Raw genomic sequence first — 17,674 nt, forward strand, 5'->3', positions numbered from 1 at the left:
TTTGCGAGTGAGTTCGGTCACTCGCTGTTTATATGTTTGATATATATATATATACAGTGCAATCCACTTAAGTGCAAGGGTCTGGGATCTGGGACCAAAGAAATGCATGCAGTTAACCACAGCGTGCACTTAACCGTTGTGACCCAAAGAAGCTTGACATCTGATAAACATATGTACAGTACTGTTTATTGTACGTACAGTATACAGTCTCCATTAACTGACATTTTCTTTTGCCAAAACATCCAAATCACTATTTTCAGAACCCATTTTTTCTACGCAATTTGTATGCCGTGCATCCAAATCACAAGAGGGCGTGTCAGAGGCATATTGGGGGGCGGGATCTGGGCGTTCCTAAAACTCGAACATTTTTCTGCCATAATGGAACAAAGCAAAAATGTTCGGGGCTAAGAGTGAGACGTTTTGGTCTAGACCTGTTTCAGTCATGATTAAGTGAACAAAAGTTGCCCAAAATGACCAACTGACCACTGGAGGGATTAAGGCATGATCCCCCTTAAGCCACCAGTGATCAATGACCCTCTCCCACCCCCAAAATGTGACAGTGACAGTAGATACCAGAATCTATGACAGCTTCAGATGTTATGGCCAGGCCTATTAGAGCAGCAAGCAGGTCCCTAGAGTAGCCTAGAGGTTGGTGCAGTGCACTATAGAGAAGGGGATCCAGGCCCATATCCCACTCTACCTGTTACACTTCTGGTGGAAAGTGCGAGCCCTCCAAAATCCACCAAAAGCTTACCGGATTGTCTTTACTTATATAGGTGACATTTAGGTGACACCTGCAGGCGTAAGAGCTAATGTAGTGGTGGTCAGGTGGGTACAGTACATTTTTGTTGGGTTTTGGAGGGCTCACCATTAGTAAGGAGAGAGACCTTGGGGTGTTGGTGTCATAGGATATGAAGGTGAAGAAACAATGTGACAAGGCGACGGCCGTGGCCAGAAGGATTCTAAGCTGCGTAGAGAGGGGCATAACCAGCAGAAGAAAGGAGGTGTTGATGCCCCTCTACAAGACATTGGTGAGGCCCCACTTGGAGTATTGCGTTCAGTTTTGGAGGCCGTATCTTGCTAAAGATGTAAAAAGACTGGAAGCGGTGCAAAGAAAAGCCACGAAAATGGTATGGGATTTGCGTTGCAACCCGTATGAGGAGATACTTGCCGACCTGCAGTGGCGTACCAAGGGGGTGGGGGCGGTTCACCCCGGGTGCACGCCGCTGGGGGGGGGGGGGTGCCGCGCGCCTGTCGGCTCTTTGTTTTCATGCTCCCTTTGCCCCAGAACAGGTTACTTCCTGTTCCGGGGCAGAGGGAGCATGAAAACGAAGAGCCGGCAGGCACGCCGCACCCCCCCCCCCCAGTGGCATGCACCCAGGGGGGGGTTCTTTCGCCGGGGGGGGGGGCGTTGCTCTGTTCCGGGGGGGGGGGGGGCGCTGCACCCGGGGGGCGGGGTGCATCGGCGGTCCGCCCTGGGTGTCAGCCCCCCTAGGAACGCCACTGTTGACCTGAACATGTTGTGACCCCACGGTGCCTTCACAGGTTTGTAATCCACAGGCCACTGCAATTCTTCAAACTTGCCCGCTGAGCAGCCCTCTTGCCAAGAGGAAACACGGAGACAACCCTCCCGTGCCAATCCCTCCTGCGGATCCCCTTGTCCAGGATTTACAAAATCTCCAGACCAACAGTCTTTCTTTTTTCCTTCATTTATTCTCTTCAGCACAGTCCTTGATGCATACAAACAGAAGGCTTGCTTCAACTCCCCTTCACTCCCCTCTCATTACTTCCTGGGAGTTGAAAGGGGTCTCACCCAACCCCTGTTAGCCTCTAACATCTGACAGCCCCCCCTCCTGATCCCAGTTGAAACCCCTGACCCCCTGTTGGAGTGCTTCTGCCAATGGCGTAGTCAAGGGTGGGCTGGGGTGGGCCCAGGCCCACCCACTTTAGGTTCAGGCCCGCCAAGTAGCAGCACCCCTATAATGTGGCTGGCAGAGACCCCAAGCCCCACCAGCCAAAAACTCCCAACAACATTTTGCTGCCAGTGAAACTCTGCTATTTAAAAGGTATAAGGGGGAGAGGGGATGTTTGAAAGGCCATATGGCATACAGGCGAGAGAGGGAGAAACCAAATCAATTGTAGGACAAAGCGGAGTGCTGCCCACCCACCTTGGGTCCTGGCCCACCCAAACTTGGGTGTCTGGCTACGCCCCTGGCTTCTGCGGCTACTTCTTTCCCTCTTTCACTAAGTCACCGAACCATGTGGCCAGGAGCCCTTTTACTTGCCCACGTTTAGCTTGAGCTAAGGCTGAAATGCCCATGGGCTCTCCTCCTGCAGTCTCCTCTCTCTCCAATCCTCCTCCACGTTCCGCAGACTGCCATTCCATGGGCTCCTCTACAGCTTTCTTTACCAGCTGCCTCCCATCATCATTATCACCCTCTCCCAGCTGTTTCCTATTCTGTTCATCCAGCCCTCCCAGATCCTCCTCCTTTCCCCTAGGATTCTGGGACTCGTAGTGTAAGTAACACTTCCTCATCCTATCAGGCCTCTCTCTCAAGGGCTGCTGGGACTTGTAGTCTTTCAGCTTCATTGACCTCAATGGTGAAGGGGACAGGCTGCTGTCCCGCACTGGCCCTGCACTCTTGATTTTGGCCCTTTCGGCTCTGTCCTCCCGTGGAGGTCTAGGGTACCCAGGCGACTTCCCCCTCCCCGCTTCCCTTGCTGGGTGAACCTCGCTCCCCAGCTGATCACAATGTATACCTTGGAGGAAAGGAGAAACAGGGGTGACATGATACAGACGTTCAAATATCTGAAAGGTATTAATCCGGAGACAGGAAGGTGGTAGAACTAGAGCACATGAATTGAGGATGAAGGGGGGCAGACTCAGGAGTAATGTCAGGAAGTATTTTTTCACGGAAAGAGTGGCAGATATGTGGAATGCCCTCTCGCGGGAGGTGGTGGAGATGAAAATGGTAATGGAATTCAAACATGTGTAGGATAAACACAAAGGAATCCTGTTGAGAAGGAATGGATCCACGGAATCTTAGCGGAGATTGGGTGGCGATACCGGTAATTGACAGCAAAACCAGTGCTGGGCAGACTTCTATGGTCTACGCCTTGATCGTAACTGAACAGATATGGATGGGTTGGAGTGTAAATTTTAAGGAAATTAGACATCTACATTTCCTTATAGAACAGACCCCTATCAGGCGCCCTCGTGTAGAACTGTCTTATATATATATATATATATATATATATAATTAAATTCCACTGATAGGCTAAAGTTCTTAAATTGGTTGCAATTACCACTTATACAACATCCTAAACAACCGTTTCAATTAATCAACTATTTTTATTCAATAATAATTTCAAAAAAATCACAGTGTTATTCAGGGCCATAAATAGACACGCACTGGTTTTTTGCCGCACGTCCATTTCCCGGAGCACCCCCCCCCCCCCGCCCAAACCCCTTTTTTCCAGACGTGGTGGAGAAATGGTCTAGCGTGTGTCCAATACACATGCCTACATGACCACAGGCCACTTTTTGTCATGCCTTTGTAAAATGGCCCCTATGTCAATGATTTATATATATCATAGAGCCTGCAAATGATATTATGTTGATACTAGTAAAAGAGACCCGTTTCTGGAGCAAATGAAACGGGCGCTAGGAAGGTTTTCCTCCCCAACACCCCCCCTTCTCCCTCCCTCCCTCCCTCCCTACCTACCTGCCGACCCCTTCGTCGTTCTGACGCCATTGCTCCGCACCTCCTGAACGCACCGTATGCCATTGCTCTGCCCTCGACGTCATCACGTTTGACGCGAGGGTGGGGCCCTGAGACTTGGCGATTTCGGTGGCTTCACCACCATGAACCCTTCGAACCCGTCTTGAAGGAAGTGACGTCAGTGGCTTGGCTTCACTGACGTCAGTGTCTTCAGAACGTTGAGGGTGAGTTTTATTATAGAGGATATGTACAACATTTTCCTTGGAGAAGTGGGGAAAATGTGAAGACAGTTTGGTGACTGCCTTCTTAAATATCTCCAGATGAGGAAAATAAGAAATGAAGTTGTGATATTAGATGGGAAGGTAACAGAAATTGAGACTGAGGTGAAAATAGTTAAAGCAGATTTGGCTAAACAGGAAAAGGATGTTTTAGAGTTGAAATCACAGCAAACAACAATGCTTAAAGACCTGGTTAATTTAAGGAGAAAATCAGAAATGCTGGAAAATACTTCAAAATCGAATAACTACTACTACTACTACTACTATTTAGCATTTCTATAGCGCTACAAGGCATACGCAGCGCTGCACAAACATAGAAGAAAGACAGTCCCTGCTCAAAGAGCTTACAATCTAATAGACAAAAAATAAATAAAGTAAGCAAATCAAATCAATTAATGTGAACGGGAAGGAAGAGAGGAGGGTAGGTGGAGGCGAGTGGTTACAAGTTTTATAAATTTTCCGTGACAACCACTTATCTCCCCTCAGGAGATGCTAAAAAATTACCTCAGAGAAATTCTAGAGAGAGAAGATAAAGATATGCCACCCTTTTCACAGGTTTCTTATATACCTGTGAAGGGTTTGGATCCTTTACAAAGGAATAATATTCAGAATGCGCAACCATTGGACGTTTCTGCCCTTCTTGAAATGTCGGATTCAGAACAGATAACACCAACTACTATGTTGGCCACAGTAGCGTTACCTTCGGACAAGATCTGGATTTTAAAGAAGTTTTTTTCAGAATAAAGAAAAAAACCTTTCGTGGTTTGCAAACTCGTGTTTTTCCAGATCTAGCGAGGGAAACGCAAAGGCGACGACAAAAGTTTTTACAGATGAGACAGGAGACGCTTCAACTTGGCGCAACTTTTTACCTTAAATATCCTTGTAAATGTTTAATCTCCTGTCAAGCCGTGAAATAAGTTTTTTTCGATCCTGACCGACTGTCATCTTTTTTAACATCTAAGAGAGCTCCTAGTTAAGTAAAGTCGAATAGAAACTCGTCTGTATCTCAAAATTTGATTTATAAAGTTTATTACCTGTTTTCTCCTGTTTAGGAATCTTGGACTCCTGTTGTGGACTTTAAATGAAGCTATAATACTTAATTTGTGTTATGAATAATATCTTTAGATTTAATTGTAATAGTGGATTTTTCTTTACAAGTTTATACTTGTTTACTATGTATAAAAACAATAAATAAAATATTTTAAAAAAATATATCTCCAGGTCTCACCTGATACTTTGCCATAGTGTCTCTGGTAAACAGAAAGAAGCGAGTGTTGATTTTTTCTGGACTCCAGGGTAGGGCTGGAATTATCCTCTGCGGGGTCCCTCCCCAGGGATCCTCGTCTTTAAAGCACCCGTATGGCTCATCATAGCAAACTTCATTCCCTGTGTTTCACGTAGCAAAGAGTACAACATATTTCAGCAACTCCATAAGAAACCCATTTGTGTTTACAATGATCCCCTCTGTGTAAAACCCCACAGTATGGATGGTAAACAGGAAGGACATCGGTGGTGAATGCTTGGAATGCCCTCCCGCGGGAGGCGGTGGAGATGAAAACGGTAACGGAATTCAAACATGCGTGGGTTATGCATAAAGGAATCCTGTGCAGAAGGAATGGATCCTCACAAGCTTAGCTGAAATTGGGTGGCGGAGCAGGTGGGGGGGAAGAGGGGTTGGTGGTTGGGAGGCTAGGATACGGGAGGGCAGACTTCTACGGTCTGTGCCCTGAAAAAGGCAGGTACAAATTCAAGGTAAGGTATACACATATGAGTTTATCTTGGGCAGACTGGATGGACCATGCAGGTCTTTTTCTGCCGTCATCTACTATGTTACTATGGATCTAAGCAGTGTCATTTTTAGATTACATTACCATAGATTTCTATTCCACTCACACCAAAATTAGTTCGGAGCTGATGACATCAAATGGAAACCAGTTCAGAAAAATGGCAGCTTATAACATAGAAAGTCAAGGATACAATAGCAGCTTAACATCAACTGCAATCAACCAAGAATTAATCTGAACACACAAACTTTGCCCAACTTAACTTTTTAAACCCACCCATACGATTCCTGCCCCGACGATTATTATACCTTTGACCATGTCTCACAATCTCCGTATGCTCATTCCTCAATCTCTTCCTCTCCATCCTTCCTACTCCTTACCCCTCCCAATCTCTTCTCACAATCTCCTTATGCTCATTCCTCAATCTCTTCCGCTCCATTATTCCTACTCCTTACCCCTCCCAATCTCTTCTCACAATCTCCTTATGCTCATTCCTCAATCTCTTCCGCTCCATCCTTCCTACTCCTTACCCCTCCCAATCTCTTCTCACAATCTCCTTATGCTCATTCCTCAATCTCTTCCGCTCCATTATTCCTACTCCTTACCCCTCCCAATCTCTTCTCACAATCTCCTTATGCTCATTCCTCAATCTCTTCCTCTCCATCCTTCCTACTCCTTACCCCTCCCAATCTCTTCTCACAATCTCCTTATGCTCATTCCTCAATCTCTTCTGCTCCATCCTTCCTACTCCTTACCCCTCCCAATCTCTTCTCACAATCTCCTTATGCTCATTCCTCAATCTCTTCCGCTCCATTATTCCTACTCCTTACCCCTCCCAATCTCTTCTCACAATCTCCTTATGCTCATTCCTCAATCTCTTCCTCTCCATCCTTCCTACTCCTTACCCCTCCCAATCTCTTCTCACAATCTCCTTATGCTCATTCCTCAATCTCTTCCGCTCCATCCTTCCTACTCCTTACCCCTCCCAATCTCTTCTCCTTTTGCTCATCCCATCTTTGTTTACCTCTCCATGCTCAATTTACACATCCTCAAAACCCCACTACTACTATGTTTACTACAACTTGTAACATTCTCCTTCAAGACTTTGTAAGCCTATTTAATAATCTCTCTATATAAAAGGCAAAACCAACGTTCTATGAAGCCTCCAGCCGGAAGTGTGAAGGGGGCGAGATATCCGGTTTCCCTATGAGTGTCTGCCCCGCCCTCTCTGTAACACAGTCAGTGAAGGAAAACAGCAGAGCACGAAATCAAATCGCTGGCTCTGTAACAGTGAAGGACTCAGAGGGGGGAGGGGAGAGGGGCCAGAGGGCAGGGACACAGGGACACACACACTCCCACATGCACACAGAAGAAAACATTGCTAGCACCCCGTTTCATTTGCATCAGAAACAGGGCTTTTTTACTAGTAATAATAATAATTTAAAAAGTCAACGAAAAAAAGTCACATATTGAAAAAGAACAACAAAGCAGTGGAATCAAATGCATTTATTGGACAAGTCCATAGACCGCTATTAAATGGACTTGGAAAAATTCCGCATTTTTAGGTATAACTTGTCTGGAATGTTTTTACGTTTAGGGAGCGTGCCAGGTGCCCTTGACCTGGATTGGCCACTGTCGGTGACAGGATGCTGGGCTAGATGGACCTTTGGTCTTTCCCAGTATGGCACTACTTATGTACTTATGTACTTATGTAATACCCGACGTGGCCACATCTCGCCCTCAGGCTGTGTCAGGGGTACATACTATCAAAAGTGTATATAAATATATCATATACACTAATAGTGGGATGAGAACCGTTATTCCAAAAATCTAATTCCACTTATCTGCTACTTCCAACTTGAACTGATATGCATTGTTGTTTTTTATATAGTGTTTTGTAAGCAGTTGTGTGCCTTTTTGCTTTTTTGTTGTGTTACATATTGAGAAAGAGTAATCACAGAGACTGGCGATGAACTCCAAATTTTAGCTGTCTGATAGGAAAATAAGCTAGAATCATTTTGTGTGTGTGTGTGTGTGTGGGCTTTTACTAAGATGCGTAGACGTCTATGCACGTACAACGTACGCCAAATTAGAGCTACCACCTGGCTACTGCATGCTCCAGGTGATAATTCTAATTTTGACCTGCGTCCAAAACGTGCGGCAGGAAATAATTTCTGTTTTCTACCACGTGGCACTAACCGGGCAGTAATCAGCAGCGTACGTGTGCTGACAATTCCTATGGGTCATAGGCGCCGACTCCGTGGGTGCTCGAGTACCCCCAATATTTCACCCACCGGAAGTTCGTTCCCGCTCCGGAAGTTCGTTCCCTCCTTCCCTCTTCCCATCAAGTTCCAGGCCCCCTTCCTCCAAATTTTAAAAGTCATCTATTTTACCTCGTTGGGGTTAGGGTGGCAGCAGCGGTAAAAAGCATGCAGGCTCGGCTCGGTGCTTAATTATTTTCCCTTCTCTCTCTCTCAGCTGTGGTCCCGCCCTCATTTCCTGTTTCCTGTTTCCATAAGGGCGGGACCAGAGCTGGGAAAACTGAACTAAGCACCAAGCCGAACCTGCATGCTTTTTACCGCTGCTGCCGCCCTAACCCCGACGAGGTAAGATAGATGACTTTTAAAATTTGGAGGGAGGGGGCCTGGAACTCGAAGGGAGGAAGGGAGGGACGATGAACCTGGAACTGGGAGGGAGGGGGGGACCCTAGAACTCAGAGGGAGGGAGGGAGGGAGGGGAGACAAGGGAGGAAGGATGGGGATGGAGGAGGGACAGGGGAGAGGGAGGGGGACGAGGGGGAGGGGGGAGAGGGAGGGGGGACCCTGGAACAGGGAGGGAGGGGGGAAAGACCCTGGAACTGGAGGGAGGGAGGGACCTTGAAACTCAGAGAGAGGTGGGCCCTGGAACTCGGAGGGAGGCCCTGGAACTCGGAGGGATGGGGGCCCTGGAACTCAGAGGGAGGGGGGGAGGGAAAGGAGAGAGAGAGGGGAGGGAGGGGGGCCTGGAACTTGAAGGGAGGGGGACAAGGAAGGGGGGACAGGGGAAAGGGAGGGGCGAGGGGGAGGGGGGACAGGGGGAGGGGGAGGGGGAAATGCACCACCTGTAAAAAAAAAAAATTCAGCACCCCCCAATCATTTTGAAAAGTTGGCTCCTATGCTATGGGTGTCTCTAGTGTTAGCGCACACTAATTTTTAGCCGTGCTAAAAACATTAGAGAGCCTACAGCGCGGCTTAGCAAACAGGGCCCTATGAATCATTATATCACTATGTTATCATTTAGAAGTGAAGCAACTTAATGAACACAGAGAAGGGCATAATCGAACGGGGCGCCCAAGTTTTCCTGAGGACATCCTCGCAGGACGTCCCTGCAAAGGGGCGGGGAAACCCGTATTATTGAAACAAGATGGGCGGCCATCTTTCGTTTCGATAATACGGTCGGAGACGCTCAAATCTCAACATTTAGGTCATCCTTAGAGATGGTTGTCCCTGGTTTTTGGCGATAATGGAAACCGAGGACGCCCATCTCAGAAACAACCAAATCCAAGCCATTTTGTTGTGGGAGGAGCCAGCATTCGTAGTGCACTGGTCCCCCTGACATGCCAAGACACCAACCGGACACCCTAGGGGACACTGCAGTGGACCTCATAAAAAGCTCCCAGGTGTATAGCTCCCTTACCTTGTGTGCTGTGCCCCCCAAACCTCACTCCCCAGTCCCCACAACTGTACACCACTACCACAGCCCTTAGGGATGAAGGGGGGCACCTAGATGTGGGTACAGTGGGTTTGTGGTGGGTTTTGGAGGGCTCACATTTACCACCACAAGTGCTACAGGTAGGGGGGATGGGCCTGGGTCCACCTGCCTGAAGTGCACTGTAGTACCCACTAAAACTGCTCCAGGGACCTGCATACTGCTGTCATGGAGCTGGGTATGATATTTGTGGCTGGTATAGAGGCTGGGAGGGGGTTAGTGACCACTGGGAGGCCATCCCCGCAGTGCCGTAGTGAGGGCGAGTGACACCCGGGGCGGGTCGCCGCTGCGCACCCCCCCTCGGCGCGCACCCCCCGGAGCGCATTCTTACATGCATTGAGAAGCGAGGGGCAGGCAGGAGAGCTGATCTGCCCCCGAGTGCACGTTGCTGGGAGCTGCGTCGGCTCCGCTGGTTCCCTGCTCTCTCTGCCCCGGAACAGGAAGTAACCTGTTCCGGGGCAGAGAGAGCAGGGAATCAGCGGAGCCGACACCCCCCCCCCAGCGGTGTGCACCCGGGGCGGACCGCCCCACCGCCCCCCCCTTCCTACGCCACTGCATCCCCGATTTCCTCCGGTGGTCATCTGGTCACTTAGGGCACATTTTTGTGCCTTGGTCATAAAAAAAAAAAAAAAAAGGACCAAGTAAAGTCGCCCAAGTGTTCGTCAGGGACGCCCTTCTTTTTTCCATTATCGGCTGAGGACGTCCATGTGTTAGACATGCCCCGGTCCCGCCTCCGACACGCCCCCATGAACTTTGGTCATCCCTGCGACGGAAAGCAGTTGAGGACGCCCAAAATCGGCTTTCGATTATGCCGATTTGGGCGACCCTGTGAGAAGGACGCCCATCTTCCGATTTGTGTCGAAAGATGGGCGCCCTTCTCTTTCGAAAATAAGCCTGAAAGACTTCCTGTTGCATTAGAAAATACAGAGGCTTTGTATTATGTAGCAGTAGAGTCCCACCTAAACGTAAATTTAGCAAAACGCAGTACAACCATTTCCTCAGACTGGTCTTTCTGAATACAAAGAAGTCTAGTTGAACTTTTCCCACATTCATTTCTTAATCTTTTCCTATCTAGTCCTCCCTAATTATGCTCTCACCTATCCATCCTTAGGACCCCTTTTACCAAGCTGCGGCAAAAGGGGGCCGGTGCTGGCATTGCCATGTGTTTTATTCGTGTACCGAGGCCCCTTTTTACTGCAGCTGGTAAAAGGGGAGTCTCCCTTTCCTACAGGAAATGGCCGAGTGGCAAGTAAAGCACGGCACTGCCCAATTACTGTCAGGTAGACTCCAGCGCTACAAAAATAAATACATTTTTGTAGCACTGGAAATAAAAACATAGAAAAATGACGGCAGATAAAGGCCATATGACCCATCCAGTCTGCCCATCCTCTGTAACCCCCAATTCTACCTGGTTCTAAGCGATCCCGCATGCTTATCCCATGCCTTTTTAAATTCTGGAACAGTCTTCGACTCCACCACCTCCACCGGGAGGCCATTCCACGCCTCCACCACCCTTTCTGTGAAATAATACTTCCTTAGGTTACTCCTAAGCCTATTCCCTCTTAACTTTGTCATATGCCCCCTCATTCCAGAGCTCTCCTTCATTTGAAAAAGGCTCTCTTCCTGTACATAAATGCCCTTGAGATATTTAAACATCTCTATCATGTCTCCTCTCTCCCTCCTCTCTTCCAGCGTTTACATGTTGAGGTTCATAAGCCTGTCCCTATAATTTTTGCATTCAAGACTGCTTACCAATTTCGTAGCCGCCCTCTGGACCGACTCCATCCTGTTTATATCTTTCCGTAGGTGCGGTCTCCAGAACTGCACCAGTACTCCAAATGGGACCTCACTAGAGACTTATACAAGGGCACTATCACCTCCTTTTTCCTGCTGGTCATGCCTCTCTTTATGCACCCAAGCATCCTTCTGGCTTTGGCCATCGCTTTTTCTACCTCTTTGAAAGCTTTAAGGTCGTCTGACACAATCACCTCCAAGTCCCACTCTTCCTTCACACACTGAAGCACTTCACCCCCTATACTGTACCCTTCCCTCGGATTTTTGTGACCCAAGTGCATGACCCTGCATTTTTTGGGATTAAATCTTAGTTGCCAAATATCGGTCCATTCCTCTAGCTTCGCTAGGTCCTTCCTCATGTCATTCACACCCTCCAGGGTGTCCACCCTGTTGCAGAGTTTAGTATCATCCGCAAAGAGACAAACCTTACCGGACAGCCCTTCCGCAATATTGCTCACAAAGGCGTTAAAAAGAGCCAGCCCTAGGCGCACTAGAGGTGGGAAGTACCGCCGGGCTGTTGCAGTAGCCTGGCGGCTCTTCCCGTATAGCAAGCGGTAAGCCTGCATTGGGCTTATTGCACTTAGGGCCTGTTTACTAAGCCGCGTTGAAGGTGTGTTAACATAGTAACATAGTAGATGACGGCAGAAAAAGACCTGCACGGTCCATCCAGTCTGCTCAACAAGATAAACTCATATGCTACTTTTTGTGTATACCTTACCTTGATTTGTAGCTGTCATTTTCAGGGCACAGACCGTATAAGTCTGCCCAGCACTATCCCTGCCTCCCAAGCACCAGCCCCACTTCCCACCATCGGCTCTGGCACAGACCGTATAAGTCTGCCCAGCACTATCCCCACCTCCCAACCACCAGACCCGCCTCCCACCACCGGCTATGCCACCCAATCTCAGCTAAGCTTCTGAGGATCCATTCCCTCGGAACAGGATTCTTTTATGTTTATCCCACGCATGTTTGAATTCCAAGCATCCACTCTCTCTGTGAAAAAATACTTCCTGGCATTTTTCCTGAGTCTGCCCCCCTTCAATCTCATATCATGTCCTCTAGTTCTACTGCCTTCCTGTCTCCGGAAAAGGTTCGTTTGTGGATTAATACCTTTCAAATATTTGAACGTCTGTATCATATCACCCCTGTTTCTCCTTTCCTCCAGGGTATACATGTTCAGGTCAGCAAGGTCATACGTCTTGTAACGCAAATCCCATACCATTCTCGTAGCTTTTCTTTGCACCGCTTCAATTCAATTCAATTCATTTTTAACTTGCGTTAACTGTGTACGCACCTACAATATCCCTACAGGCACCTAAACAGTTAGCGCACGCTCGCTAATTGTAGGTGCGTTAGTAAAAGGAGCCCTTAATTCTTTGTCCTTGAGATAATCTAAATCCCTGGTTACTTACTGCACATGTTATATTATGTTATATTCTGTTCATTGTTATGTTTTATTCACTTTATTGTTTGTTTGTAGGTCACATTGAACTTGAGTCTATTTCGGGCTAATGTGGGGTATAAATGTCATGAATAAATGAATAATACATAAAATAAGCCAATAAAGCAAATAGATCACACTTGTATTAGGAGAAGAAACGTTTTAAGGCGAAATGTTCCAGTAGTACTCAAGTCATTGCTACTGTCCTGTTCAGTACCTGGTCTATACTGGACCAGGCAGTATGAGTGCGTAATACAGATACCCAGGGTACCTGAATGTAACTCATCTTGAGTTACTAGTGAAAACAGCGTGAGTAAAATCAAAAATAAAATTAAAAATGTACTAACATCCATCTATGTTGTAATACTGAACTTTCTCCTTTTATGTAATTGGGATGCTCGCCAACTTCCCACAGTGTTAATACAAGAACTTGGACACAGAGTAACCAACTGGGTTCCCCTTCTGCAATTTAAATTAATATTGAAGCTGTATTTCTGAAGCAGGGCTGTTTACAGTTATTCTGCATATGCTGTTTAAGATTAATTTGTAATTTTTCTGTTTATATTTTGCATTTCTTATCTTATCATTACTTTTTATTCTTTAATTTTTTTAGGGCCACATTTTGATTAAAATTTGTAACTGTGGTTAATCACTCAATTAATGGTATCCTATTTTTAAAATTTCTGTTCCCACTGCAGCTCCGTGTGACTTTGAGCAATGGAGGGTTAAGTGACTTGCCCCGAGTCACAAGGAGCTGCAGTGGGAACCGAACTAATCACGCGAGTAATCCTAATTAAATTTTTTATCAAAATTTAGTCCTAATTATTATGAAACAATCCATGATTCTTACTTGTTCACTGGTCTATGCTCTGTTGTGTTGTTTCATTTATTACCGAATTTCATGATTTTGTCAAATGTATTCAATTGTGTCTCCAATCTGTAGAATGTGATTCTGGAGAAAACCAGCCCTTCACGAAGAGTGATTTTGAGATTGCATTTCAACAACAATAAAAAAGAAATTAGTTACTGTGTTATATGTCTCACCTCTTACGATGCCCAGCAGAAAAGGAATCACAGTCCAGATTTTAAACATCTACAATGGAATTAAACATTATAAATGATGTTACACGGTACTTTTGCATGTGGATTGATTAGTTTTCTCTAAAGTCTGAGAGGTACTTTTACAAAGGCACGCTGAAAAATGGCTTGCGGTAGTGTAGGCGCGGGTTTTGGGTGCTCGCCGATCCGTTTTTTAGTGCGCCTGTAAAAAAAGGCCTCTTTTTTTTTTGCCGAAAATGGACGTGCGGCAAAATCAAAATTGCCGTGCGTCCATTTTGGGTCTTTGACCTTACCACCAGCCATAGACCTAGCGGTAAAGAATCTGGGCGGTAATGACCTATGCGCGTCAAATACCACTTGGCGTGCGTCCCTTACGCGTGTCAGAAAATACAAAATATTTTTCAGACGTGTGTAGCGGACGCGTGCCAAAATTTAAATTACCGCAAGGGTCATGCGGTAACCGGGCAGTAACTCGCGTTTGGAATGCATAGGCGCCTATGTGGCTTAGTAAAACGGCCCTAAGGGCCCCACATAGGCGCTTATGTGCACCGAACGCGTGCCAAATTGGGGTTACCGCCTGGTTACCGCATGGCCCTTGTGGTAATTTCAATTTTGGCGAGCATCCACTACGTGCATCTGAAAAATATTTTTTATTTATCTGGCGCACGTAACGGATGCGAACCAAGTGGCATTTGACACACTTAGGTCATTACCACCCAGATTCTTTACCGCTAGGTCAATGGCTGGCGGTAAGGTCTCAGACCCAAAATGGACGCGCGGCACTTTTGATTTTGCCGCACGTCCATTTTCAGCAAAAACTTTAAAAAGACCTTTTTTGCGCGCTAAAAAAATGGATCGGTGTGCACCCAAAACCCCCACCTACACTACCGCAAGCCATTTTTCAGCACACCTTAGTGAAAGGACCCCATGGTGTTTTGTTGGGGGCATGTGGAAAACTGGACTTGATGAGAAATGAGGGGTCAATCCCACCAACAACCAGGTTTAAAAATCAATCTAGTTTTAGCCTGATCTCACAACGAGAGAAGTATCAGAACAGCAGAAAACATTAAACAAAATACCAGCTTCTCTTCAGTTTTAGTGGGGGAGACCTGTCCGTTCTGGTTAGGTCTACACGACTTCCAGAAAGAGCATGAAAAATATGTAACCTTGGCACTTATAGGCTGTTGGCTGTCTCTAGCCCCTTCCTTTCTGAATACGCTGCCAGAACCCTTATCCACACCCTTGTCACCTCTCGCTTAGACTATTGCAATTTACTTCTCACTGGTCTTCCGCTCAGCCATCTCTCTCCTCTCCAATCTGCCCAAAATTCTGCGGCACGACTTATTTTCCGCCAGAATTGTTATACCCACACTAGCCCACTCCTCAAGTCACTTCACTGGCTCCCTGTCCGCTTCTGCATTCAGTTTAAACTTCTCGTACTGACCTTTAAATGCATCCACTCTGCAGCCCCCCCATTACCTCTCCGCTCTCATCTCTCCCTACATTCCTCCCCGTGAACTCCGCTCACTGGACAAATCTCTCTTGTCGTCCCCCTTCTCCTCCACTGCTAACTCCAGGCTTCGCTCCTTTTCTCTCGTGGCACCTTATGCCTGGAACAGACTTCCTGAACCTATACGTCTAGCTCCATCTCTACCTGTTTTCAAATCTATGCTGAAAACCCACCTTTTCACTGCTGCTTTTAGCTCCTAGCCACAATTGCCCTCCCCTTGTCCCTTCCTCCCTTCTCACCCATTACTTCCCTCACCCGTAACTGTCTTGTCTGTCTGTATTATTTAGGTTGTAAGCTCTTTTGAGCAGGGACTGTCTCTTTGTATCAGGTGTTCAGCGCTGCGTGCGTCTGGTAGCGCTATACAAATGCTAATAATAATAATAATAATAGCAAGATTTACCTTTCAGTTCGTTGTCCTTGTCTCTGAGTGGGTTGGAGCTGACTCGGGAAGCTCTGGTCACTTGGCGGTCTCTCAGCCTGCAGGTCTTCTAGAGTTTCACCTAGAGAGAAGATTCACAGGACCTGTGTGATTAGACAGCAGCAGTTTTTGTCTCTGAAACAGTTTTAGGGGCCCTTTCACTGAAGGGTTGGCGCTCAGTAACAGGCTTGCCGTGCGCCAATCTGGAACTTCCGCTGGGCTACCGGGGGAGACCGGCGGTAGCTGCCACCTCCAGTGCACGCCATTTCCGTCACTAGAAAATATTTTCTATTTTGGTAGCGCCGGTGCTTACCCGGCGGGGCTGCCCGGTTACTGCCTCAATGGGTGGCGGTAAGTACTGACCCCCCCCCCCAAAAAAATGGCTGCACGGCAAGCAGTTCCCTTACTGCATGGCCGTTTCTTTTTGAGAAAAGAAGACAGCCTTTTTTACCCGCTGTGGTACAAGGGAGCCTCGGCGGGCGTCAAAGGAGCTGTTAGCGAGGTGTCTTGACGTGTAGCCTGCACCTTCAGCCTGGGCTCCACACTCTCTCCCTGTCTCTCTCCACACCGGCATGACTTTTTAAGCTCCGGGAGCTGTAGGCTAATGAGAGGCGTGCCTTTACTTGCGTTGAAGTTTTTTCAGTTTCACAAGGTTTGCTTCCTTCTACCGAGAACCAGAGAAATAGCATTTCAGGCCAGTGTAAAATGCTTTCTTCCTGTTACAGGCTGCTGGGGAAGTCCTAAAGGCTGTAACCAGCGGTTTTCTTAGAGGTATGATTGAAGAAATATATTTAACTTCTCTGTTCAGCTGGACATGGTTGTTCTCTTTCTATTTTAGCATAAGATATGGAGAGTAACATAGTAACACGAAGGAAAAGGCCATAGAATGTTATTAAATGGACGTAGGGAAAAATCCACTATTCCTGGGACAAGCAGTACAAAATTCTTTGCTCCGTGGATCTTGTCGGGTGATCGTGACCTGGATTGGCCGCTGTTGGAGACAGGGTGCTGGGCTAGATGGACCTTTGGCCTGTCCCAGTGTGGCGATGCTTATGTCTAACATGGTAAATGACAGCAGATAAAGACCTGCATGGCCCATCCAGGCTGCCCGACATCACATCCATTACCAAAGCATTTCTGAACCAACAAGCCAATAGTACTGCAGCCCAGCCAAAACTCCCTGGGAGGATCCTTGCTCAGGGCTCCTCCTGGAGACCCTCTTCCTTTGGGGCCTCTCTGATCCACTCTGCTACAGGGCATTTAACCAGCTCCTGGCATGAGCCCGACCCCTCTGACCTGGCAGGTTAATGCCACCTGCCTTAATGTGACTACACTGCACCCTTAGGGGGTCCTTTTACAAAGGCGTGCTGAAAAATGGCCTGCGGTAGTGTAGGCGCAAGTTTTCGGGCGCACGCAGAATCATTTTTTTTCAGTGCATCTATAAAAAAGGCCTCTTTTTTTATTTGCTGAAAATGGACGTGCGGCAAAATCAAAATTGTCGGGCGTCCATTTTGAGTCTCAGAGCTCACCACCAGCCATAGACCTAGCGGTAAAGAATTTGGGCGGTACTGACCTACGCGCATCAGATGCCACTTGGCACGCGTCCCCTCGCGCGCCAGAAAATAAAAAATATTTTTCAGACACGCGCGCCAAAAATGAAATTACTGCAAGAGCCATGCAGTAAGTCCATTTTGGCGTGTATTGGGTTCATGTAGGCGCCTACGCGGCTTAGTAAAAGGGGCCCATAGTGAGGGAGTGCTGTTAGGGAAACCTGTGCTATACCACTCACTCTCAGTCGTGGACTGTGGCAGAGCCTAAAAGGGAGACTCTATGACTGGATTGGCCGCTGTCATGGACAGGATGCTGGGCTCAATGGACCCTTGGTCTTTTCCCAGTGTGGCATTACTTATGTACGACAGGT

The 17,674-nt window shown here is 47.3% G+C and overlaps 1 protein-coding gene across 1 annotated transcript in view; it reads right to left on the reverse strand.

Moving 5' to 3' along the window:
- The window catches only part of LOC115471077 (inactive pancreatic lipase-related protein 1-like), a 64,054-nt gene extending 47,748 nt beyond the window's left edge, over window positions 1-16,306 (reverse strand). The window contains exons 1-4 of the mRNA XM_030204751.1: window positions 16,205-16,306; window positions 15,736-15,835; window positions 13,811-13,859; window positions 5,229-5,386 (exon numbers count right to left, since the gene is read on the reverse strand). Coding sequence (XP_030060611.1) covers window positions 5,229-5,386; window positions 13,811-13,859 — 207 coding nt within the window. The 5' untranslated portion in view covers window positions 15,736-15,835; window positions 16,205-16,306. The remainder of the gene's footprint in view (window positions 1-5,228; window positions 5,387-13,810; window positions 13,860-15,735; window positions 15,836-16,204) is intronic.
- Between the last annotated feature and the right edge of the window lie 1,368 nt (window positions 16,307-17,674).

Source organism: Microcaecilia unicolor, chromosome 5 (genome assembly GCF_901765095.1).
Source record: "Microcaecilia unicolor chromosome 5, aMicUni1.1, whole genome shotgun sequence".
NCBI classification, from domain to species: Eukaryota; Metazoa; Chordata; class Amphibia; order Gymnophiona; family Siphonopidae; genus Microcaecilia; species Microcaecilia unicolor.